This window comes from Trichoderma aggressivum, assembly GCF_033847375.1.
Source record: "Trichoderma aggressivum f. europaeum strain CBS 100526 chromosome Unknown scaffold_019, whole genome shotgun sequence".
In the NCBI taxonomy this organism is placed as follows: domain Eukaryota; kingdom Fungi; phylum Ascomycota; class Sordariomycetes; order Hypocreales; family Hypocreaceae; genus Trichoderma; species Trichoderma aggressivum.
In genome coordinates, this window is record NW_026946385.1 from 11949 (window position 1) to 34559 (window position 22611).

The following is a 22611-nucleotide window of genomic DNA, read 5'->3' on the forward strand; positions in this document are numbered from 1 at the left end:
GGCAGTTTGGAGTGTTGAATAGTCACTCCTTATCCCAATATTCCTTTCTCTCTATACAATACGTCCTTAGATCTCATATGCAATGTTACATCTTTGGCTCATTAATAATCGCCAATCCCCGCTCACTCCTCCAAAAGCTCCCCGAAGGATAAGTATACTTCTCAATCGCCTCAGGTTTATACTCCACGCTATACCCCGATTCATGCGGTGTAACAAAATGCCCATCCTTGGTCTGACAAGGATTCGTAAGCACCTCGCGGAACGAAGTAATGTGTTCCAGCAAGCTCTTTTCTCCCGCCACGCACAGGTAGTTAATCAGAGCAAGATGCTGCGTGTATTCATTCAGGCCAATGCCTCCGCTGTGAGGAACAATAGGCACATTGAATCTACGGAATAAAGTTAGTTACATGAACTTGACGGCTTGGGTAAAGTATTCGCTTGTAGACTCACTTCTTGGCCATTAGCAAGACGGCCATGACTTCGTTTACGCCGCCTAATCTACAAGCATCGATTTGGCAGTAGTCGATCGATCCGGCCTGAAGGAGCTGCTTGAACATGACGCGGTTCTGGCAATGCTCGCCGGTGGCAACGCCAACGCCATGCGGTTTCAAGGCCTTTCTGATCTCGGCGTGGCCAAGGACATCGTCAGGCGACGTAGGCTCTTCGATGAAACTGCAAGGTTAGAACATGTCAGTATGCTTATCCATCACAACCGAGTTGATCGCTAAACAACTCACAGTGGCTTATACTTGACAAGATGAAGCATGTAGTCAATTGCCTCGGGCACGCTCCACACCTGGTTGGCGTCCACCATGAGCAGACGATCGTATCCGATGGTATCACGAGCAATCTGCAATCGTCTCTCATCGTCCTCAAGGTTGCCGCCAACCTTGAACTTGAACTTGTCCATGCCCTGATCAAGATTCGACTTAATCAGCTGCACCATCTTCTCGTCAGAAAACCCCAACCACCCAGCCTGCGTCGTATAAGCCGGCACAGCCTTGCTAACGCGCGCGTCTTCCAATCTTGCAGCCTTGGTCTTCTCCTGCTCTCGCAGCAGCGCAACAGCCTCCTCGGGAGTGATGGCATCAACAATATACCGAAAGTCAATACAATTAACAAACTCCTCCGGCGTCATGTCCGCCACAATCTTCCACACCGGCTTATTCAAGTACCGCCCCCAGAGATCCCAGACAGCATTGACGCATGTGCTCAGGCCCAAGTGAATGACGCCCTTTTCCGGACCGACCCAGCGCAGCTGCGAGTCGGAGACGAGATGCCGCCACGTCTGGCCCATGTTCTCCGTCAGCTCGGCAAGCGACTTTCCGACGAGACGCTCGGCGATCATCTCGGCGGCGGTTGTGCACAGGTTGTTGCCGCGGCCGATTGTGAATGCGAAGCCGTGGCCCTGGAGATCAGTGTTTGTTTTGAGGATGATGTACGCGGCGCTGTAGTTGGGGCCGGGGTTCATGGCGTCTGAGCCAGAGAGATCGAGGCTGGTGGGAAATCTCAAGTCTATATGTATAAACAAGGTATAATGAGCCTCTGATTGTAAGCTTCATGATGGGGATGATTGTCTTACCGTGAGCTTCAAAGCCCATAATCTTGACTTCTGAGGCGGCTGTGTAAGAGCCCAGGAACTCCCCATTGCCGTCTGTGTCTGTTCGTGAAGGCGCCATTGTGAGATTCTATTAATACTGTTGCGATCCGCGAGTGTTGACAAAGAGGAGAAAAGTCAACACAATCGTAGGTCCTCGAACGATACTTATACGCAGAATAAGCTACCACAGTCGCGGGACACACAGCTTCAAAAGCTCAACGACATGCGATTAGATATATGTCGAAACCTCAACCTGCACCGACAACATCACGGCCAATCATGAAGCTCCCACCGGCACTTCGGCTCCTTCGAAAGTCCCGGCGGAAAGCTGCTGTTGGATGCCATTCTTACCCCAGAAGTTGGTCGGGGAATTATCTGGAGGATCCAGTTCACGATGATCCCGTATTTGGGGGGTCTCGGCTAGTCAGCCGACTACTAGACGAATCTGGGGTAAAGTCGATGGTGTTGTCCAATCATGATGCTCGTGACGGCATTTCGGGTATTCGCTGGGTTGTGCTGTTTGGTATATAATTGAGCTGGTGATGATGGGTGTAAGTGATTGATACGATAAGATGAAGTTGATTGTTTAAGATTACATGTCAATATGGTGAGAAAGGTAAAGATGTCATTGTTCTCTTTGATGTGTTGAGTTGAGTTGAGATGGAATGAGATGCTGACGTTGTGGTGTTGTGGTGTATCAGGCAGTCTATTTCTACGGCATTGCGCCATGTACCGGCGGCTTAGCCTTTGGATATGTAAGTGCGGAAGCTATATCACGGGAAGACTATTGAAAATCTGGTAATAATAACTAATTGCTTATCGTTTAGGACACGGGCTCAATGAGTGAGTCTGAAATGCAACGCCACGGTTTCGGGAATAACGTCGACTAACCCAACAACCAAGGCGGCATCTTGGCCATGCCGCAGTTCCTAACATACTTTAAGAATCCAAGCAACTTCCGTCAAGGAGGAATCACCGCGTCAATTCTAGCAGGGGCCTTTGCCGGGTCTCTGCTGACGGGTGCGTTCCTTGCGGACAGGCTGGGAAGAAAGAAGACGATTCTGCTGGGCTCTGCCATCTTTACGATTGGCTGTGCCATTTCTGCGGCGGCGAATAACATTGAGGCTCTTGTTGCTGGGAGAGTCATCAATGGGCTTGGGAATGGATGCTTGACCATGATGGTGAGGAATTTTAACCGCTGCTTGTAGATGGATGCTGACTTGAATAGGTGACAATGTACCAAAGCGAGATTGCGCCGCGAGAGTATGTCGATTCGCTGTTATAAGTCGAAATTGTTATTAATGATTGTGTAGGATTCGCGGTCGCATCATCAGTGTTTTCCAATGTTTTGTCAATCTCGGTATTCTCATTGCTTTCTGGATTCAATTCGGGACGAGCCACATCAACGGCTCCGCGGCATGGAGACTTCCCATGGGTTTACAAATGATTGTAAGCTTCCTCTCCCCTAACGGTATCCAAAGGGAATAGTAACCAACGAGATGTAGGCTACTGTGGCTCTTCACGTCACCATGTGGTTCATGCCTGAATCGCCCAGATGGCTCGTCCAGAAAGACAGACAAGAAGAAGCCCTACATGTGCTCGCCCAAGTCCACGCCGGCGGCGACATCAACGATCCGTACGTGCAAGCAGAACTCGCAGAGATTGTAGCCAAGCTGTCGTTTGAAAAGAACCACCCGCCACCCAGCTATTTCGACTTGCTGCTTGGATCGCAAAGGCGCCGCATGTGGATCGGCATTGGTGTCGTAAGTTTCCATCGATTCCTTTTCTCTCGCAAGTGATGGCTAACGAAAACAGCAATTTTGGCAATCAATGACTGGCATCAACGTGTAAGTCAGCTTTACGCCATCCATCCTCCTACTTGATCCTAACTCGACATACGTAGCATCATGTACTACGCCGTCTTTCTCTTCCAACAAGCCGGTCTCGGAGCAACTTCCTCATCTCTCTTAGCCAACGGTCTTCAAGGCGTTGTCCTCAACGTCTTCACATACCCAAACATGTACTACATGGACAAATGGGGTCGGCGATGGCCCATGGTCATCGGCGGCGTCGGAATGGGCATTTCCATGATGATAATCGGTGTCCTGATGAAAGCTTACGGTATGTGATGTCCTTTCTCGTGTAGATTTACCATCTCGTATACTGATTTGGCGCTGCTAGGTGACCCCGTCTTCGATTCGCTTACGCAAAAGACCAACTTCGACTTTACGAATGCCGCGGCATCGCGAACGATCATCGCCTTCGTGTACATATATGTTGCCTGGTTTGCAATTACTTGGGCTTGTGTCGCTTGGGTATATCCGCCCGAGATTTTCAGCATGAGCATGCGCGGCCGAGCCACGTCCATGACAACTGCGACGAACTGGTTCATCGTAAGTAAAAGGTCAATGATGATCGCTATGATGAACGCCAGACTCATCGAATATAGAATTTCTGGTTTGCCTTGTATATCCCCACCGCCATGGCAAAGATCAGGTGCGCATTTCTCTCCATACTTTACTTTTCTTCGACACCGTGCTGACGTGTGTTGCAATGCCAACAGTTGGAAGCTATACATGATATTCATGGCTCTCTGCTATCTCATGTCCGTCGTCGTATACCTATTCTACCCCGAGTCGGCCGGCAAAACACTTGAAGAGATGGACTTTTTGTTCTCCAAGGGACGATCGCCGTGGACGTTCCTTGATCGCGAGGCTACCAGGATCGGGGCTCTGTTCCAGCGAGATTTGGAGCATGGCGAGGCGCTTACTGTGTTTGATGAGGACGGCATGGTGTTGAAGGATAAGGTGAGGCAGGTGGAGGACGTGGTGGAGGCGAATGTTCACGGGGAGGAGAAGTAGGCTGTGGGAATGACCTTTGCGGCGTGTCTGATGTGTACGGAGATTGTGATGTTGTGTACATATTTGGACGCCGCTTGGATGCCTCTTGGATGCCTAACCATAAGTTGGACTGGTTTATGAATATGCAGCTATACATTAATGCTGAAGAAAGAGTAGCTTTTCAGGACTCCAAGTTTGCTATCCAGCATCTCGTATTTTCGCAGTCGCTCTGACACTTACACTCCACCCAGTCGCTGGGGTGCTCAAGAGCTACTCTCACACAAAAACAAGGCACTCTTAAGCAGATGGAAAGATGTTGTGAAAATACCCATACTCATCGAGCCAGTCTTCGAAAAGCTGGAGATTGGTGTCTGGAAGGGCAACGGCCCCAAGCCCCAAATCATCAGAGCCAAGTTCATAAGGCACGGAAGCTTGCGTCGTGGGAGCCAAAAACCCGGTCTGAGCAGCGGCAGTAGTCGTCGCGATTGGCGTGTGATTAGCAGCGCCATCGTCCCGGCTTGGTGTATCCGAAGGCTTTGTAGGATTGTCCTCGACATCATCCCCCGCCGGTGTACGCCGCCGACTGGCGTTTTGGCTGTAGAGTTCTGTCCCTCTGAGAACGGGTAGCTTGACGGGCATGTGGTCATTGAGAAATGCAACAAGAGGGTCTTGTTCTTGCCCGTTGGTGTATGCTGCCGGTCCTTGTGAATGCATGACTGCAAGCTTGAAGAAGTCGTGATAGAAGCTCGCGTGCCAATAGATATCGCCAAGCTGTTCCAGCAGCCCCATACACTTGTTGAATCTGTCGATATGGGGCTGCCTGCTAGATGGGTCTGGCGAGGATCGCATCATGAGAAGATGAACAATGAGCGGCGGCAGGATAGCTGTTACACTGCGAAAGCATTAGCCCACGTTCAGCTCGTAGCATGGGCGCAACAGAAGCAGTTACCATATTGTCGGACAATACTTGATCAGGTCTAATTTGACGAGCTCGCCAGCCAGTCGGGTCGAGTCTTCGGCGGCTGCTTGAACTTTTGGCAGTGGAGGTTGTGCACCGCTAGGGCGGCTCTCGTCCAAAACCTGATGTGACTTGTGAAGAGCGATGACGACAATACTTTGACACGTTAGCTATATCGATGATTTGAGAGAAGACTAAATGCAGAGATCAGGGATCTGGATGGACTCACTTGTACATGAGATGTAGGAGCGCCCTGTAGAGAGTGCAGATGCCCCGTTTGTCAAAATCCCTCCCAGATTCTTCGTGCAGCCTCGCGCTGGGGACTAGATTCAGACGCCAGTGCTGAAGGGTATCCTCGCAGAGGCCGATCTGCTCCTCCAGTGATCCTGGTTCCGTAGCGATGTTATGAGGGAGCGACAGCACCCCTTCCATGTACTGACAAAGCTTCACAAACTCAATGAAAAACTCCTTGACTGTCTGGTCATCTTCGCTATCGCCATCCTCCTTGAGATCGTCGAGCGTGAGCATTGGAACTGTGCAATCCAGGCTGTTGATGTGCATTGGGCGTCCCGTGCCGAGCGTGGTGAGCCTGTCTCTGACCAGGCACGCCCACCATAACCTTGCCCAAAGTTTGCGCTGAGGCTCCTGGGGAGCATTTCGGTGCAGGCCAACTCCTTGCGCGAGGCTGATGGCCTGGTGAATCCAGAACCAAGTGTGCTTTTGCTCAACCATGGACGGGTAGTAGTGGCTCATTAGAAGGAGCGCTTGGATGTTTGTGATGTTGTCTGACTCAAAATCAAAGTCGTACAGATACTACGAGTACGAGTATAAGTACAAGTACGGACATGATGCTAATAACTTGACCTTGAAGGAGACTCACCCGTGCTCTTTTGTGGAGTGCGATTCTCGCCTCCTTTCGAGTCGTGAAGCCAGCGTCTCGTACGACATTTATAGGCACCGTCTATGAAGGCTTCAGTAAGCACACCCACTGCCTTGCTTCTCGACTGCTGAGTGGTTACATACCGCACTGGCCGTGAATAGTATGGTCTGAAGAAGCAATATACTTGGGCCCTGTGAGAGAGATGCAGCACCACGATCACTTCGGTAGTAGCTGGCCAGGAAACTGGACTTGTCGATGATGGGGAAGAACGGGTGGAAGAGCTGGAAATAGTTGGAAATAAACTCGTCCATGACTCCCTTTGGCGGAAGACTGAGGGCGCCTTTCCGTTTGAGATACTGGATATCCTCTTCATCCAACCTGGAATGCTTGATGGACCCCGAGAGCCGACGGGGATCCTGTGAGACGGCCAGCAAAGACGGCTGGCTGTCCAAGGCAAAGCTGCGGAAGAAGGGATAGTGAGGGACCTGGTGAAGCATGGCGTGCGGCGGGATGGAGCGAGGCGACGACGGCCTTGCGGCACCGGTGATGGTCAAGTCCTGGCCCGACGACGGCGACTGCTTGTCCATGTCATTCTTGCCGCGCCTCTTCTTGCGAGCCTGGACGACGCACTCGAAGCCGTCGAGCTGGCACTTTGTGCAGGGAACGCCCGTCTTGAGCACATCGCAGCGGATCTTGCGAGTCCGACAGCACGAGCAGGCCTTTGAGGCGCGCTTCTTTTTCCTGCCGACGAGGTGGATGGTGGCCGACGATACAGATTGCTCATCTGAATGGGCCATCTTCTCTCCGATCTCTGGCTCTCTGTCTGACTCTCTCTCTGTCTGTCTGTCTGTCTGTCTCAACGCGCAAGTGGACTTGTTCAGCACAGATGAATGGATCACGACTGGATGGAACCGAGGCCCCGAAACAACCGCGAATCAGTATCGATGAGGTTGAAAGAGTCCAGCATTGTCGGATACAAACCGAGTCGAGGGCTGCCAGGCATTTTAGTCCAGAAGGGGAATGGAATCGTGACGCTATTGCCTTGCCATGGCCGGTGGCTGAAGAGCACATGAACTTTTGCCGGGAGGCGGTGCTGACTAACTGGGGTTCAACAACGATATCGCAACAGTGACTTGATGCGCTTCTGTCGTCAATTCTCTACGAGGTCTATGATCAGCTGAATTAGATACTTGAATCACATCATCTTGACTCTTTCCAATCCCTTGAAGCCATCACCACCCCAAATAAAACCCCCCAAATATGCAGCTTCAATGACTTCCAACCAGCCAGACTCCAGCCTCACTCACTGTTCAACTGACAGGCGGCATCGCGCCTAAAACCCCCCCAAACCCACAGTTCCCTCCAGCGCTAGCTCCTCCCCCTAAATCCCTGCCACTCGCGGTACCTGCATGCCCCCAATCCCACCCTCCCACAGCGCTAAAACCCCCATAAGCGCGTCCCCAAATCCCCGCGCCCAACTCACCTCCTTTCAACACCAAAAACCTGCGTGGCAGCTGTCAAACGGCCATCTCAACCACGCCTCACTTTTCCTTCACATCGCCAGCTGGCAACACACAAAGTGAAGCTGCTCAAACTTCTGAACACTTCCACCGCGTTCCGTCGAGAAAAAAAGCCCCGGAACAATCGCCTGCCCGGCACCCGGTTTGAACCAAATTTTTTCTTGCTATAAAGCAAACGCCTTCTCCCCATCACCACTCTTCCTCTTTCTTCTTTCTTCCTTTCTTCATCACCACGCATCCCTCGCACAGCAGCCTTTCTTCCGCCTTCTCCCCAACTTTGTTCCCAACTTTCTCATCACCTCTTTGTTCTCTTCTTGCTGCTGATGCCCGATGCTACTTTGCTCAAACCACTCTCCCCCCCTCCTCCCTGCCCATCTCAACCCGTGCTCTACCCAAAACCAGCCCGTGCTACTCAAACTCTCCCCCCAAATTCGCCTCGCCTCGCCTCGCTTTCCATATCGTAGCTTCCACTCCGCTTCTCCCCCCAAAACTTCTTCTTCAAAACTCTTTTCAAACTCCCTTGCCTCTGCCCTCTATCTACCCGTTTGCCTCCCCCCGCGGATTGGGCATCCGATTTTGCTCGCGGTGATGATATCTCTTCACACAAGACAAGGGAACGCCTCCTGGTTCGGTTCTGGCTCACCCCCGAAACAAACCGTTGGCACCTGTCCGCCTCCCAAGAACAGAAATCTGAGCGAGCACCAGTTTTCCCCCTCCCCTTCTTCTTCCTATTCGCTTCCTTTCCTTTGTGTTTTTCCTCTTTGTCCTGTCGGTTCCTTGTGTAAAATCCCCGTTTGTTGATATTCCCTCGCAGTAGCCGCAATGACCGACACCTTGGCACCTCGAAGAAGTCTTCTGCCTCTTCGGTCACTTCGACCAAAAGGCTCAACAGACTCGTGATTCTTTGTTCCCCTTGTGGGGTATAGTTTTCAATCGGAGCAGGCTGAGTGTGGTTCAACAGATGGGATTTTCCTTTGAGGTTCGGAACAGAACAGATGGTGCATTGGCTGCAAGTGATCTGGGGAGAAAGAAGGGGGGACTCGACTGGTATATTTTCTTCTTGTTTCATGTGAACAAACTGAGACCACCTGGTGATGATTCAAGGACCAAAAAGCCAAATTTGCAGACAACAGCAGCGGGTGTGAAAAGCCCGTGGCTGCGCGTTGCCGATGAGAACCTAAGAGAGCTAATCTGAGGGTGCCATGTTTGTTCACTTGGTCTTGTTTCGTGGAATGACTTTTCTTTGTTGCAGTTTGATGGTCATCTAGCTCGCATTCATCAAGGGTAGATGGATGAATGGCATTCAATTTGATAGGCATCTAGAGCATTCAGCAAGGATAGGACGATGGATGAATGGGAACATTATGATTCTTGACACAGGTCAGTCACTCTCGAGAAGATCACGCACAACCAGCCATGTGAGCCTCTTCAAAGCGCGAAAAAATTCTATTCCATCTCGTCTGTTTTTTTTTTTTCGAAGTCTCTACTCTACTCGTAAAGATCTTCCCATCCCCCGGCGGATTTCAGTGTGCCATCCATGGGTATTTCGTGGCCCGCCAGATTGCAAATCGTACATGAAAAAAAAAAAAAAAAAATCTACAGCACCCTACTTCTCTCACAAGGGCGTGTCTTTCGCCAATCTCTTCATACCTTCCACCCAATGCCATGCTAATGCCCTTGCGACTCTTCAGTTCTTCTTCTTGTTGCTCACGGGCTTGCTATACATCCATATCGCGCAGAAGCCAACAAAGCCCGAGACCGTCGCGCCGATGCCGGAGATCCACGGCCAGGCACCCGAGATGACGAAGCTGCGAGGCCACTCGTCGTGCGCAAAGTGGCGCACGCTGACGGTGTTCTTCTCCTCGACATAGGTGAGGTAGGGGCGCTTGTAGTTGACCTTGAAGTTGAAGATTCCATGCTGGTCGGGAAGAGTGAAGGAGGCGCCGTAGACGGCAGCATCGTCAGTGGTGCCAGTGAGGGCCAGGTTGAGGCGGTGGAAGGGGGAAAGCATGGAAAACTCGAGCTGGAGAACGTCGTCTTCAGGAAGGGTAAAGGGAACCCACTTGTCCCAGCTGTACTCGGACACAGAGATGGCATAAGACTAGATGATGATGATGGTCAGCCAAGATGGGATACGATATGCTTCAGCAGGACTTGATGTGCAAACTCACCACATCGTTCTTGATACGGTAGATTTCGGGGTTGAGCTCCTCAGACTCCCGAAGCTGGTGCTCGATGCTGTTGACTCGCAGGACGCCAATCTCCTGGAACGTCCAGCCAGCCACCCGTCGGGCAAACTCCTTATTGTCAGCCTTGACGCTCTTACCGCCCACCTTGGTGACCTTTGCGTCGAGCCACTTGTCCTGCAGCATCTCGGCAGAGCCGAGGACAGTCACGCGAGCAGAGTTGCGCGCCTGCACCACCGACACAAGCGCCAGCTGCTGGCCCGCGGCGAACAGGTCATCGGCGTCAAGCACCTCGGCCTGCTCCTTGGGGTTATAGGTGTAAGCAGTGGCGGGAGCGCGGACAACGGGCGTGAGCAAAGGTCCAGCGCCGAGGACATGGCCAACGGCGTGGGGGAAGGCCAAGACACCGCCGGGCACCTCAAAGTAGGACTTTAGGCCGGGGCGGACGTTGGAGGGCGCATCGAGGACGAGGACGTCGTGGGATTCGGCAGCGGAAACGGCATCGTAGTTGAAGTGGTCGACGACGGTGCCGGTGCGCTCAATGGGCAGGGAAATGTCGAGCTCGGACAGGAGAGAGACGAGCGAGGTAGATGTGGGAACGGTGGAGGACAGCGCAAGCAGAATGTTTCCCCGAGCGTTGACGAAGTCGACGAGACGGTTGGGGGTCAAGTTTGGACCGAGGCCTGCAAGCAAAGCAATTGGAGTCAGCAAGCCATTGATAAGTAGATATAGATGTAGAGAGCAAACATGCCCTTGACCTTGGACGGCAGGAATAGCAGGTGGTCGTATTTCCTCTCGCCAAGATGGAACAGCGTCAGACCTTCACTCCGCGGCGTCTCGTACGAAACATCAAAGCCTCGCGCTGTTTGCAATCAGTCAGTCGGTTTCCAATTCCCAATCTCTCACTCCAATCCAAGCTCCAGCTCCAGCTCCAGCTCCCCAAGCCCAATCCAATCGACAACAACAAAACACACCTGTGAGATCCCCCAGAAACTGGCCATACGTATCCTTTTCAGCAACATCGTCCAGCACCACCAACAACCGGCTCCCGCCCGTGCTAACCGCCGAAGCAGCCGCCGCAAACAGCGCCGCAGCCACGCTCAGAAGCGACCACATGGTAAGAAAAAGCGGCGGATTGAACAGAATAAAAACAAAATGTGGTTGACAAAGGGACAATGTTTAAAGTGCGAATCCAGAGCTTTCCCACAAGCTGCTGCAAGTACCACAAGTAACAGACACTTGGGGATACGTAGCCTCGTTCGCTACGTTACCCGCTGTGGGGCCCCAGCACAGACAGATTTGGCTTGGCAGTTCGTCACTTTCACTGCAATCAGTTACGGAGTGTACAAAGGTACAAGCTGAAGCTAGCTTTTCTTTTGCCGCGGTTAAGCCGAAGCAAGCAAAGCATCACGACCTTTGAATCGAAACCTCATGTCACTCAAATCCCACGATATCTGATATCTCGCAACCCCCAACCTCAGCAGCCACTCAACCCCCGCTAAACTCGGTACGTTACGCCCTCTATCCCGCTCTACTCTCCCCCATCTCCTCATCCATCTCTACAGCGAAAGATCCCTCACCAACTCCAGCTCAATTGATCGCCGAATCCAGCCTCAACCATGTCTTCTCCCCTCTTCTGGTCGCAGCCCCTCAAGTACTGCGCCTGGGCAGCCCGCGAACGTCCCGCCTACTTCTGGTCCGTCGTCGTCGGCGCCACCGGCCCGGCCCTCATGCCCATCGTCCCTCCCATCCGCCACATGCTCGGCGACGTCGACCCTGCGCCCGTCCCCGTCACCTATCCCGGTACGTTTGCCCGTCAATGAATCGGCACTTGCGGAGGAGTGTGTGTGTGTATTCTCACTAACCTCTGCTGTACAGTTCCCGCTGGTCCTCGGAAACAAGTGACAGGCTACGACGACAAATAAAAAACGCTACTCCATCCAAGACGAAAGCCAATCGGGGAAATCTGCATCTCGTCAATAAATAAATAAAAAAGGAACAAGGAACGGGCTGGAATTGCAGACGCAAAAAGTCCCTGTATATAACATCCATAAACACACAACAGCCACGACATTACTCAAATCATATAAAAACACACAAACGAGGAGGAGAAAGGGCAAAAAGAGCACAGGGGGTAGACATCTTCAGGCTCTAAATTCAAACAATTGATGCAAATTACAAAAATCCGCTCTCTTTCTTCCCTCCTACTTTGATGCCCCATCCAAAAGTTTCTTCTTCACCTTCTCTCGCTACAGCATGCAATGTCCACCTTTTGAGCGCCCCTTTTAAAAAAAATCTAATTATTCTTCTCTCTCTTCCCCCGACTGGCCGTTGAAGCATCGCTACCCACACAAAAGGAAAAATCAACACCATCCCCCTTTATCTCTTCGCTCTCTCTCTCTCTCTAAATATTCATTTCATCCAGACCGCGACACGGCGCGACGAATGTTTCTTACAGACGTTCGGCGAGGCATGCTCAGGCTCTACCTGTCTCTGCCGGCGAAATTCCACTCATACTGTATGTCATCGTTAGTAAAAAAAAAAAGAACAATCGTAGTCACCTCTGAAATGCAAAAAGATTAAAACTCACTACTCGCCCATCATCGTCTCCAGTGTAGACACACATTGGCATCGGGCTAATACAAGTGATGCCGGCCGCCGTGTTCTCTCCCTTGTCGCTCGTGTAATCAATATGATCTAGCCGTCGCAGCCGCTCCAAAGTCCATTTCCCACCCACCACGCTCTTGCGCCATACGTTGACGATGCCTCCGCGGTGTCCCGTAAAGATGAGGTAGTTTTCCAGCCACTCGTTGCCGGCGCCTTCGTAAAAGGCACAAGAGTGAACATAGTCCTCCGAGTCGGAGCAAACGTTTTGCTCCAGGATCAGGCCGCCGTTGAGAGTGTACAGGAGCACGTTAGGTCCCGAGCATAGCATGATATCGCCCGACACGTTGTGGATTTGCGCGCACTCCACGTGGCGCACAAGAGGCAGCTTGCGAATAAAGGACAGTTGGTTAAGATCCCACAGGAAAGCCTGCCCATCCGACGAGGCCGTGACAAACGTGCTAAAGGCTTTGCCCACCGCAATGGCCGTCACCGGCGTCTTGTGACCAAAGAGGCTCGATTTGGGAATCAGCTCCACCGCTTTGCCCGGTGCCGTATGCAGAGCATGGACGGACACGACGCAGTCTTCTCCCGCAGTGATGAGCGTCTTGGAGTCGGCAAAGGCCGCGCACGAGATCTGGCCAATGTGAAGGTTCTCAAACAGACCGGCCGCCCTGCGGTTGTCGGCAAAGAAGAAGCGGATGCTGTTGTCTGCATATCCCCACTCCAGATACTTGTCGTATGGCGGGAGGTTGAGGCGAAATGGCGAGGCGCACAGCAGGCGGTCCAACTTTGGCGCATAGATGAGTGTGGAAACCCTCTCGTGGCTCTCCAGCAGCGGATTCGGCAAGCACACCAAGGAGAATATGGCCGTGTCCAGCCTTTTGACAGACGACTTGAGCTGCTCTCGCGGCGGGTGAGGCTTTTGGAACACTTGGTGCGGCGTCTGGCCGAAATTGTGAATGACGCCAGCCGAAATCGCCCTCTCGTTGACGTCCTTTATTTGATCGAGGTCGACCGAGCCAGCGTAGGAGAGGTTGTGGAAGACATTGAGATTCTCCACCGCCGCCTCGCCTCGTTGCTTGAATCCAAATACCAAATCAATCCATTTATGCAGGCTCTCGCTCACGTACGGACTCTCGAGCGCCTCGCGATGCTTGGCAATAAAGATTTTGGGGTCGCCCTTGGCCCACGGAGGCAGCTCAACGTTGTTAACCTGAACGCCGTTGCTCTGCCGACGCCCAAAGTCGTATCCGTTGATGTTTGTCAGGAATTCGGGGAGGCAAAAGAATTCGGGAATCAGTTCTCGGACATCCGTCTTGTTGTTACATGACGCCGAAGTCCAAGCGTCGCCAATCGATTGGAACAGCCGGTCTGCGTGATCAAAGCTGTCTCCCTGAACAAGTAGATAAGACTGTACAAAGGGCGGCAGTCTGATGAGATACGACGAGACAATCATGGCTGACGAGTAATGGGTGCCATAGTGGAATGGCGTCTGTCCAATCTCTTCAAGCGCACTATAAGTGTCGATGAAGCCTTGAATGCGGTTGACGGTCTGGGCACCCATGGGCTTTGACAGGTCTCGAAACGTTTTCGGATCCTCCAGATCGAGATCCTCGCTGGTGTAATCGGCAAGGATCCACGGAAAGACTGGATACTGGGTCAAATCGTTAAAGGTCCGCCCAGCCATGGTGTTTACCACCATGAGATAGTGAAAGTTGGAAATCTCTCCCCTCTGCCACCGCTTCATGATGGAAGTCCACGGCGATGCGTTAAACAGCGTGCCGAGCCGGGATCCCAGGCCTTGCGGAGAGTCCTCAAACCCCTTGAGCATGTCAAATCTCCACGCATCTTCTGGATTCGGCAGCGTATGTGCCGCGCTGGTATGCGGTGCTTTGCTCGACATTTTCGCGAATAAGCCGTCTCTCAGCCCAGTGCTAATGGTGGTAAGGAGATAGCTTCGGCCGTCAGTGAAGAAGATTTCAATGGCAACGTCCCGGAAGAGGAACCGGCGTTTCGAGACGCTAATCACATCCTGCCACTTCCAATGTCTTGACTCTTGCTCTCGGCCGCCAGCACTCTGCCGCTTTTCGAGCGTCTTGGCACCGGTCACGATTTGGGTAAACGGATCACGCTCTTCTGGCGGTGCCTGCCACACGTTTACGATGTCGCCGTTGGCGCACTGGAACACATTGTCCATGATGTACAGTGCGTCCTTTCCTACTATCAAAAGGCCTTCACTGGCCTCGAGGCCCGTGACGCGAGATATGTTGTACGCGGCCTGCACTTGATCGCCGTGCTCCAAACGCCGCATGACCTTGCGGTTTTTATCTTCAAAGTTCTCATCGCCTTCGGTTGGCTCGTTGGGGTCATCGACAAGCTCAAAATCATCCTCTGCCGTGAGCCCAGGCTCGGGATTATCGGAGACCGATTCAGGCTCCATGGTAAGAGACGCTGAGTCGTTATCATTGACGCCATCTAGAACGGCGCTGGATCGCGTAGGGGGCCGGCTCCCTGGGGCAGCCGGGTCTCGTGAAACAGGGGCGGCGCTCAAATTAGCTCCAGAAGCGTTAGTAGGAGTTGTAGCAGAAGAAGCACTGTTCGATGGCAGACTGCCCTTGGCCTTGGGCTGATATCTGTCCTCGCCAACTGGGTAGTCTGGGAGAAGACGCAGACGCATGCGGTTTCGACCCTCTGTTCGATCCAGCTTCCACTTTGGCGCCGTGGATATGCTGAACACGGCCCCGGGCCGCTGCAGATCTCGCTCCATCTTTCTATAGCCCGCCGTGAGAAAAGCCAAATCATCTTGCTGGTCTTGCATTAAACGCTGATACTTGAAATACTCGGCGTTGTAGATGCTCTTCATCCACGCGCTGTTACCGATTTCATGGTTGACAAGAATTCTATCCGCTCCGACCACTTCTATGTTCCAAGTCTTTAGCTTGTCTTTGCGTTTTGCCAGGCGTGATTTCGCAGACTCAAAAGTGCGATGGTTCTCGCCGCTGACAAAATCTTCCCACGTCTTTGACATGCCGCCAAAAAAGAGCATGTCCAACGCTGGTCTATGCTTGTCCACCCAAAGCACAAATGACTCGTCGTCAATCTCTGTCAACTTTTCAAAATCGCGAACAATCTGCCGCTGTTCGGGTGCAGAAGACGATCGAATCAATGCAATGGATTCCTCGGGCTTTTGCACGAGAATGATGCGAAGAAAGTTGGCAGCGGCGCCGCGAATCGAGGCTTTATCGTCTATGAGTTTGGTATAAAGCTGATACCAAAACAGCTTCAGATACTCGTCATCGGCCCCTAAACAACCCAAGATAGACATCTGCCAGTAGGCTAGCTTGTTCATAAACTCCTTGGCCTCGGCCTCTGAGGTTTCCCGACTGTCCAAATCTGAAAGCTTGAGCAAGATAGTCCTCAAGAGACAGCTGCGAATTGTCGATATGGCTGGGCTGCACAGACGAACGCTCTTCAATCCCGCAATCTCGGGCCTCTGCAGAAATTCCAAGAGCATACCGTTGAAGTCGATCATGGCTTCTGCTCCGTTTAGGAACCAGCCTTCAAAGATTGCTTCACAAAGATGGGTACAAAGCCGGCCAAGATTTGTCAAAATCCTTGGCTCGCATATTCCCTCGCGTCTCGTCTGGATTACATGCGTTACATCGGCAATCGCTCTCTTCAAGATGTATGATTCAAAGTACGCCTGATGCTCCTGAAACCCAGGAGGCATTTTGGTGAAGAGACCGAATCCCGAAAACTCCTTGCGAACGAAGATTTGGTCCATGAAGACGTGCATTACCAAGTCCGCGATCCCATCCACAATGGCATCGCCGGCGCTGCCGCCGATAATCTTTTGCTGTTGAGGCGGAGGTTTTGTCAGGGGTATGGAGAGCTTTGCCTCTGACGCGGTTTTCTGGGCAGTCAGGAGAACGAATGATGACGCTCTTTTGAGAGGTGTTCCCTTTGGCGGCGTCGACTGTGGCGATGGTACGAGATCGATGTTGGTCGTCCTGACAATGGGTGCCGGCATAGAGCTACCGCCCATGGGTCGGATAATGACATCGCTGCCCTCAAAAGTGAGAGCAGAGTCTCGAGAGTTCAACTCCACGTCAGGAGTGACAGCATCAGCACTGACAATGACCGGATACAAAGCCGCCAAAAGTAAACGAATCCACTCGGACGACAGAGCAAAGTCTCGGAATTCGGCTGACCGTTCGTGGAGATTTCGCAAAACTTGAATAGCACTTTTAAGGAAGCCGGCATGTGCCCCCACGCTTTCTCGGGAGAGTATTACTGCAAATTTGGTCAGAAAATAGTCGTTCTGAAGGACACGAAGGAATGCACTTACCCCTAGGTTCCACAGCTCTGACAAGATCTGAGCTCGCCCTAGGCCTAGAGTCATAGGCAGAGCTGGGTCGAGATAATGCGTGGGATGGTGAGAGACTAGTTGCTGGAGAATCCGGGTCTTCTTGGTACTTCATCACGTCCTTTAAGCCATGCTGCAGCATCGATGTGATGATAACCAGCGACTCGGGGTAGACAACCTTGCGCTTGTCAAACTTTTCAGCCAGGGTGTGGAAGTCAGCCCTGCTATCAAAGTTGACATCGGCCACGTCCTGCCCAAACAAGATGCAGAAGCAAATCGTCCATAGAGGGGGGACATCCCAGAATCTCTTCAGTCGGCTTGCCATGATCGTAAACCCGCCAGATTTACCAGCAAACTTTGACGTATAGGCAGATCCATGGACAACAAGGAGGCGAGCGAGGATTTTGCACCCATGCACGACAGTTTCAGAGTCATCATCGGCAAGTAAATACAAGAGCCACTAGTTGAAATCAAAATGTCAGTAAAACAACCCTGAGCCGCTGCATGCTGTTTGGATGGAGAATAGCTTCTGTCTCACCTTATTCGTAACTGTCTTTGCAAACTTCTTGATGTTGTTAAAGTTGCCTTTCTCGCAGAGAATTCTAGAGTAGAGGCTGAGAACCTTGGTTCCAAGTTGCTTTTTCGATACGGTTCTTGTACCATGAGATAGACCATTGCCGTCGCCTCCATCCGCAGCCCCCCGTTTGAAAGGACCGGGCGTGCTAGACCGCGAAGTGTTCAAAAACGGCCTCGGAGTTCGTGACCCTGTCGAAGCGGGTAAATGAAAGGCGTACGTAATAAAAAGTGACAAGGATCTCATGACTTCTTGGCTCAGGTTCGATCTAACAAGCGCTTCAAATGCTCCCATAAACTGCGGCACGACTTCTTCAGAGATGGCCTCGCCTTTCATGGCATCTAGCAGCCGCTTTACAATTCCTGGAGCAAGCAATGGTTAGAATGCACTGTTGGTTCTGAGAAGAGGAAGCGGCCAAGCTACTCACTCATACGTATCAACCTCCTACTGTTGAAGTCATGATGTTTACTGTTAACGGCAAAGGTCACGAATTGTTTATAATAGAGCTCCTGGACGCGCGGCCCTGATTTGCGCCAGATATCCAGATCGATCAGGAGGATGCGGTAAGCTAAGGGGTTGATGATGAAAGATTCAATGGGTTCAGCATGATTATATCCGACGAAGCCCAGCACCAGGCTGAGGATCCGGAATGCAAGGCTTTCTCGGTCCTCTTGGGAAGCTGAAAGCCGGGAGATTTGCGTATTTTCGCTGGCAGCGCCAGAACCATATCCGATCTTGAACCGCAGGAGCATGCCCAAGATGCTGTATCCATTATCCCTCTCCATTGCTTCACTATTTCTCCAATTCCTGCGGATGCAATGGAACATGATCTCGATAGCATGGATAGTCTCTTCGACAGTTGTCGCCTTTTCCAGGAGCTTCAGGGCCAATGGGGTAAAGCCGGCCAGGCGCCAAAGGTTCTCGTCAAAGTAAGAGGGAACAGCCACAATCGGGGTCCCTCGGAAGGAGGCAATGCCTTGTGGCCTAAACAATGCATCCGTGAGACTTGGAACAGCACAATTTATGGCCAACGGAGATGCTTCTTTGCTCGACATGCGGAAAAGATTGCGCGTAGATGCGCGAGGAAGAGCACGGAGAACACCTGTATCAATGTATTGCACATTCTCAGGAAACGTGGCAGATGGGAGAATGCCAAGCAGGATTTTTGCTTCCGGCAATAGTGAGCTTGCCTTGTCACGCACCGCTCGTAGGATATCAGAGTTCTCGTCTTTACCAGAATGCACAATCTCATTCCGCAAGCCCAGCATGGCCGACGCCTCGTACGTCTGGAAGCCACCTAGGGTGTCCTGGAAGTTGCCTTGGTACCGTGGGCCAAGCGCATGGTGAACCGCAATGTAATCATCACTGAGAACATCTTCAAATAAATAGGCAGATGCCAACGACCATCTCGAAAAGACAAGGCCTGAGCCGCTCTGATTCGAAAGATCGCGAGGGGTCCCAAGGAATGCCTGGACGGGGTTGTACTTGTTCTGATTGGAGTTGAACGAGGCAAATGTTTCCGTACTGCCGTTTGCAAGCGGGGGCACGTGTGGGTAATTGCAGCGAATCTGTTCAGCAAACTCGCCATTGACGTAGAGGGACGCTTTGCTGGCCGACATTGTCTTTGGTCGGCGATGGACAACGGCAACGTGATACCACTTCTTTTCACGAAACGTTACTGACTTGAATCGCACGCTAGGCTTATTGGAGAAGACTGAAGTCTGAAGGATAAAGTTGTGGGTATCTCGTTCCAGATACATGAGCACGAAGCAGGTTTGGGAGGAATCGAAGACGCCAAAGACGGTGGTATGCGCAGTTGGGTCGAACGAGTCGACACGTATCCACGCCGCAAACGTGTATCCAGCCGTCGATTGAGGGGGGAATGGGCGGCCCAGGGTCGGGAGTTCGAGCGATGAATGGCCATGAAGCGAGAGGTCAAACTGGAAAAAGGGAGGGCCAGTGTATTTAGACGTCATCTCTAGGAAGAAGTTGGCCGCCTCGGGGCCCGGTGCCGACAGCAGAAACTGGACATCGGCAGGTTGGTTCACACCAAGGTGCATAAGCAATCGACACAAGTCCAGGACTGTCTCATGTTCAGCCCGCGCCAAGTGAGATTCGGGGGAGAAGGCAGCCTCGAGGAACTGAGAGAGAACACCGGTCGAATGTATGGCAGCAAGGTTGTATATCGAGACGGATGCTGCACTGAGGATTGTCTCTAGAACAATGAGGGAAGACGGGCTTGGCGGCGAGTTCTCCGACCTTGGAATAGCACGCCAGAAGCTCACGACAGCTCTGAGCAGCTCCGGATGACGTATTATCGTCTTTGGCGTAACCACCTCGCGCACGCTCGGGCCAATGTTCCCAACGGAGCGCGCAAGCACGAGATCCCATTGCTCGTCGGCTGCATCCTCTGCGTCGTTTTCAGGGGTATCGCCAGGGCCGGTCTCGGATTCGACATCTGCGCGCAGGGCCTTTGCGGTAGACTGGCAGAGCAGGTCCAAAGCTTCATCGTCCAGCGAGAAAGCTAGCAGCTTGCCAAAGACATGACAGCTAACCCAAGCGTCGGGTTCCGCCCCTCCCAGACCGATGCTTGCAATGATCTGTTCGAGAGCCTCCCATCCGCCCCCTGCGACTCGATACCGGAAGAACCTCTTGTTCCCAGAGTGGTCTCGGAAAGCGACTGACAGGATGCCTAGGAACGCACCGAGCAGCTTGAATAATGACATCATCTCAGCCTGGTTCCGCTTCCGCGGGTCATGGTAGCCCGCAAAGCTGCGGAGGACGTCGAGGACGCATTCAAAGCCGCCGGCGTGTCGAAAGGCATCTTGGTTCGAAGCTGTAGGGGTGGAAGCTATCAACTGGGCCACGTTTCGCAGGCTCTTGACAAGCTTGGGGATTTCGGGGTAGCCATCGTCGTTTCGAGAGGCCTGTTGGTGGCCAAGGTCATCGAGCAGCGTCTGCAAGACTTGTATGTATTTCGGGTTCGGGTTCGCCGTAGCTGACGCCGAGGTCGACGATCGATATCGCGTGGGAAGAGTCGCCATGATCCCGTGTCGGCCGATTTCTCATTCCAATACCTTAGGTTGCCCTCCAGGGCCCGTCAAGGGTCCAGGCCGCCAACTATCCGCAACAGCATTGAAGGGCAAGATGGACAAGCAGCTGGGAGCTCTGGCGCGGGGCGCATGAAGCTCTTGGGGCGGCGGTCAGCGGGCCGATGGAAACGCTGCGGCACTGCGAGAGAAGCCCTACGAAGATGCAAACGATGAAAGGGCAAGGCAACGGTCGAACCGATATTCCCAATGCGTGAGAGCAATATCCGGCGTGGTTGGGCGGCTTTGCTGCGATATCTCGACACTTGTTGCCCAGCTCTGGATGTTGCAGCCTGCCAGCCAATCCGCCGTCAGCCTTGAAGGTGGCTGAGATTCGGCATTGCGGCTAGTGGACACAGCAGTAGCCCCGCCGCGAGCCACTAGACTGCAGGCTTCAGTTGTGGTGCTTATCGCGCCGTGGCTGGTGGATAAGGGGCCCGGACATGATTCGATGGCATCGAGTTTAGGAGTCAATCCTACATGCATACTCGTACCTTAGTATACTCGTAAGATGCAATATAGTACTCCGTACAGTACCCGGTATCGTACAGGCAACGGCAACGCTGTAGTTATGGATTGTTTGCTGGGAGAGGCAAAATGGTCAACGACGATAACAGATCCAATCTGACGTTGGGCATTAAGCTGGTTATCCGGACGCTCCCTACTGTACAGATAACAGCAGAGGCTGCCATGATGACTCCCTCTATGCAGCTTAGGTAGGCAACTTCCATCCTGTGCATGTATAAAACGCCCGCAAGGAAAAGGAGCCATTGTTGCGAACGCAGTGCTCAGCTCAGACCCAAGTCGCACGTGCACAATATTCCTGTTCTAGGAGCAATGCTGGGGAGAGTGACAGGCCGATCGCGGCCATGGATACGACGGGCCAAAGTTAGGAGAAGCGTTGAGATGGAAAGGGGCTCTGGACTCGGGGGGCATTTTATGCTGATGAAGGGCTGGATGAAGCTCCGAGTACGAGCACAAAGACAAACAGCTTCAACGAGATTACATATTATTATTCCAGGTTAGTACGGCAATCGAGTCGTACTACTCGTGTGTAAGTACTCGCACGGGACGCGGGAAGCACTCGCGCAGCCGCTTGTTAGCACTGGCCCAGCACTTGTAGCCGCGCTGAAACGGCCAAGGTCTGCTTCTCGACACTCCCTGTGTCACATCCATTACTTGCTCATCAAATGCCTGTCCCCGTCAACGAGCCGTCGTACTCGTACCGTGCCTCGAATAAGATGGTTTAAGTACCCGGCAATAAGCCCAAGCTGCCGTGATACCTGCTTGTACCTGGTACCTGACGATAGGGTAATTTTGAGGTCATCTAGGCCGATAAGCACGCAAGTCATGCGCACGTCAATGCACCGCCTGCCTAATTCTGAAAACGGCCTTGTTCCGCTACCAAGTGCCTGGCCGGCCTTGGTGTACTACCTACCTACCTAGGTACCCAACTCTCTGCATCCAACGTCATTCATTGTTCACGTTCAACGCAGCCAACATTGCTGAGATTCCGGTACGGCATTATACACTACAAGGACAGAAGTGGCTTCTGTCACAATAGACATTGGGAACACGGCGTTACACTACATGGCACCGTCCCGTTTTAGCTTACGACGCCCACGTACGAAGCACTGTGTAACTGTTCTGGATGGGATGGATGGATCTGATCTTGAAAGGGAGGCGAATCTACCTATCAGCCAGCAGTCCCTCCCTCCCTACTCCGTATTGTACTGAGTACCTACTGTAATACAGCGCATCTCATGCACAGCGGGCTCTAGCCAGATGCAGCCGCGGCTATAAGTAAATAACGTTGATCAGCACGGCGTCACTGGACCAGCGTTGGCAAATACCTCCCTGGCCGCCGTCACGAGCCCTCCCCGAACGGGCATGAGGAATATTGGCTGGGAGACTCGTGATCAAGAGGCACGAGCCGGGCCAGTTTGACACAGCGGATCAACGGGTGAAGTGGCGACCAATCGGGGCCACAT

At 52.5% G+C, this 22611-nt stretch overlaps 6 protein-coding genes across 6 annotated transcripts; 2 read left to right on the plus strand and 4 right to left on the minus strand.

The window, feature by feature from the left end:
- Positions 1 to 85: 85 nt before the first annotated feature.
- On the minus strand, positions 86 to 1679 carry Triagg1_5384 (uncharacterized protein; the record flags this gene model as incomplete). The annotated part of the gene is made up of 4 exons (XM_062899892.1): positions 86 to 386; positions 451 to 672; positions 738 to 1515; positions 1583 to 1679. 4 exons carry the CDS (start codon positions 1677 to 1679, stop codon positions 86 to 88), a joined length of 1398 nt encoding a protein of 465 aa, XP_062755505.1.
- A 200-nt stretch (positions 1680 to 1879) lies between these two features.
- On the plus strand, positions 1880 to 4461 carry Triagg1_5385 (uncharacterized protein; the record flags this gene model as incomplete). Its single annotated transcript, XM_062899893.1, has 12 exons — positions 1880 to 2123; positions 2306 to 2355; positions 2428 to 2443; positions 2504 to 2781; positions 2829 to 2863; positions 2914 to 3049; positions 3106 to 3363; positions 3416 to 3447; positions 3504 to 3721; positions 3782 to 3993; positions 4050 to 4096; positions 4164 to 4461. The coding sequence occupies 12 exons, from the start codon at positions 1880 to 1882 to the stop codon at positions 4459 to 4461; spliced, it is 1824 nt and encodes a 607-aa protein (XP_062755506.1).
- Positions 4462 to 4737: 276 nt separating this feature from the next.
- Positions 4738 to 7075, minus strand: Triagg1_5386 (transcriptional regulator family: Fungal Specific TF; the record flags this gene model as incomplete). Its single annotated transcript, XM_062899894.1, has 5 exons — positions 4738 to 5332; positions 5390 to 5554; positions 5628 to 6211; positions 6279 to 6359; positions 6422 to 7075. The coding sequence occupies 5 exons, from the start codon at positions 7073 to 7075 to the stop codon at positions 4738 to 4740; spliced, it is 2079 nt and encodes a 692-aa protein (XP_062755507.1).
- Positions 7076 to 9485: 2410 nt separating this feature from the next.
- Positions 9486 to 11100, minus strand: Triagg1_5387 (uncharacterized protein; the record flags this gene model as incomplete). The annotated part of the gene is made up of 4 exons (XM_062899895.1): positions 9486 to 9899; positions 9970 to 10667; positions 10805 to 10846; positions 10959 to 11100. The coding sequence occupies 4 exons, from the start codon at positions 11098 to 11100 to the stop codon at positions 9486 to 9488; spliced, it is 1296 nt and encodes a 431-aa protein (XP_062755508.1).
- Positions 11101 to 11603: 503 nt separating this feature from the next.
- Triagg1_5388 (uncharacterized protein) lies at positions 11604 to 11909 on the plus strand (the record flags this gene model as incomplete). Its single annotated transcript, XM_062899896.1, has 2 exons — positions 11604 to 11787; positions 11863 to 11909. The coding sequence occupies 2 exons, from the start codon at positions 11604 to 11606 to the stop codon at positions 11907 to 11909; spliced, it is 231 nt and encodes a 76-aa protein (XP_062755509.1).
- A 558-nt stretch (positions 11910 to 12467) lies between these two features.
- On the minus strand, positions 12468 to 20575 carry Triagg1_5389 (uncharacterized protein; the record flags this gene model as incomplete). Its single annotated transcript, XM_062899898.1, has 5 exons — positions 12468 to 12500; positions 12575 to 16884; positions 16940 to 17417; positions 17496 to 17893; positions 17959 to 20575. 5 exons carry the CDS (start codon positions 20573 to 20575, stop codon positions 12468 to 12470), a joined length of 7836 nt encoding a protein of 2611 aa, XP_062755510.1.
- Positions 20576 to 22611: the final 2036 nt, after the last annotated feature.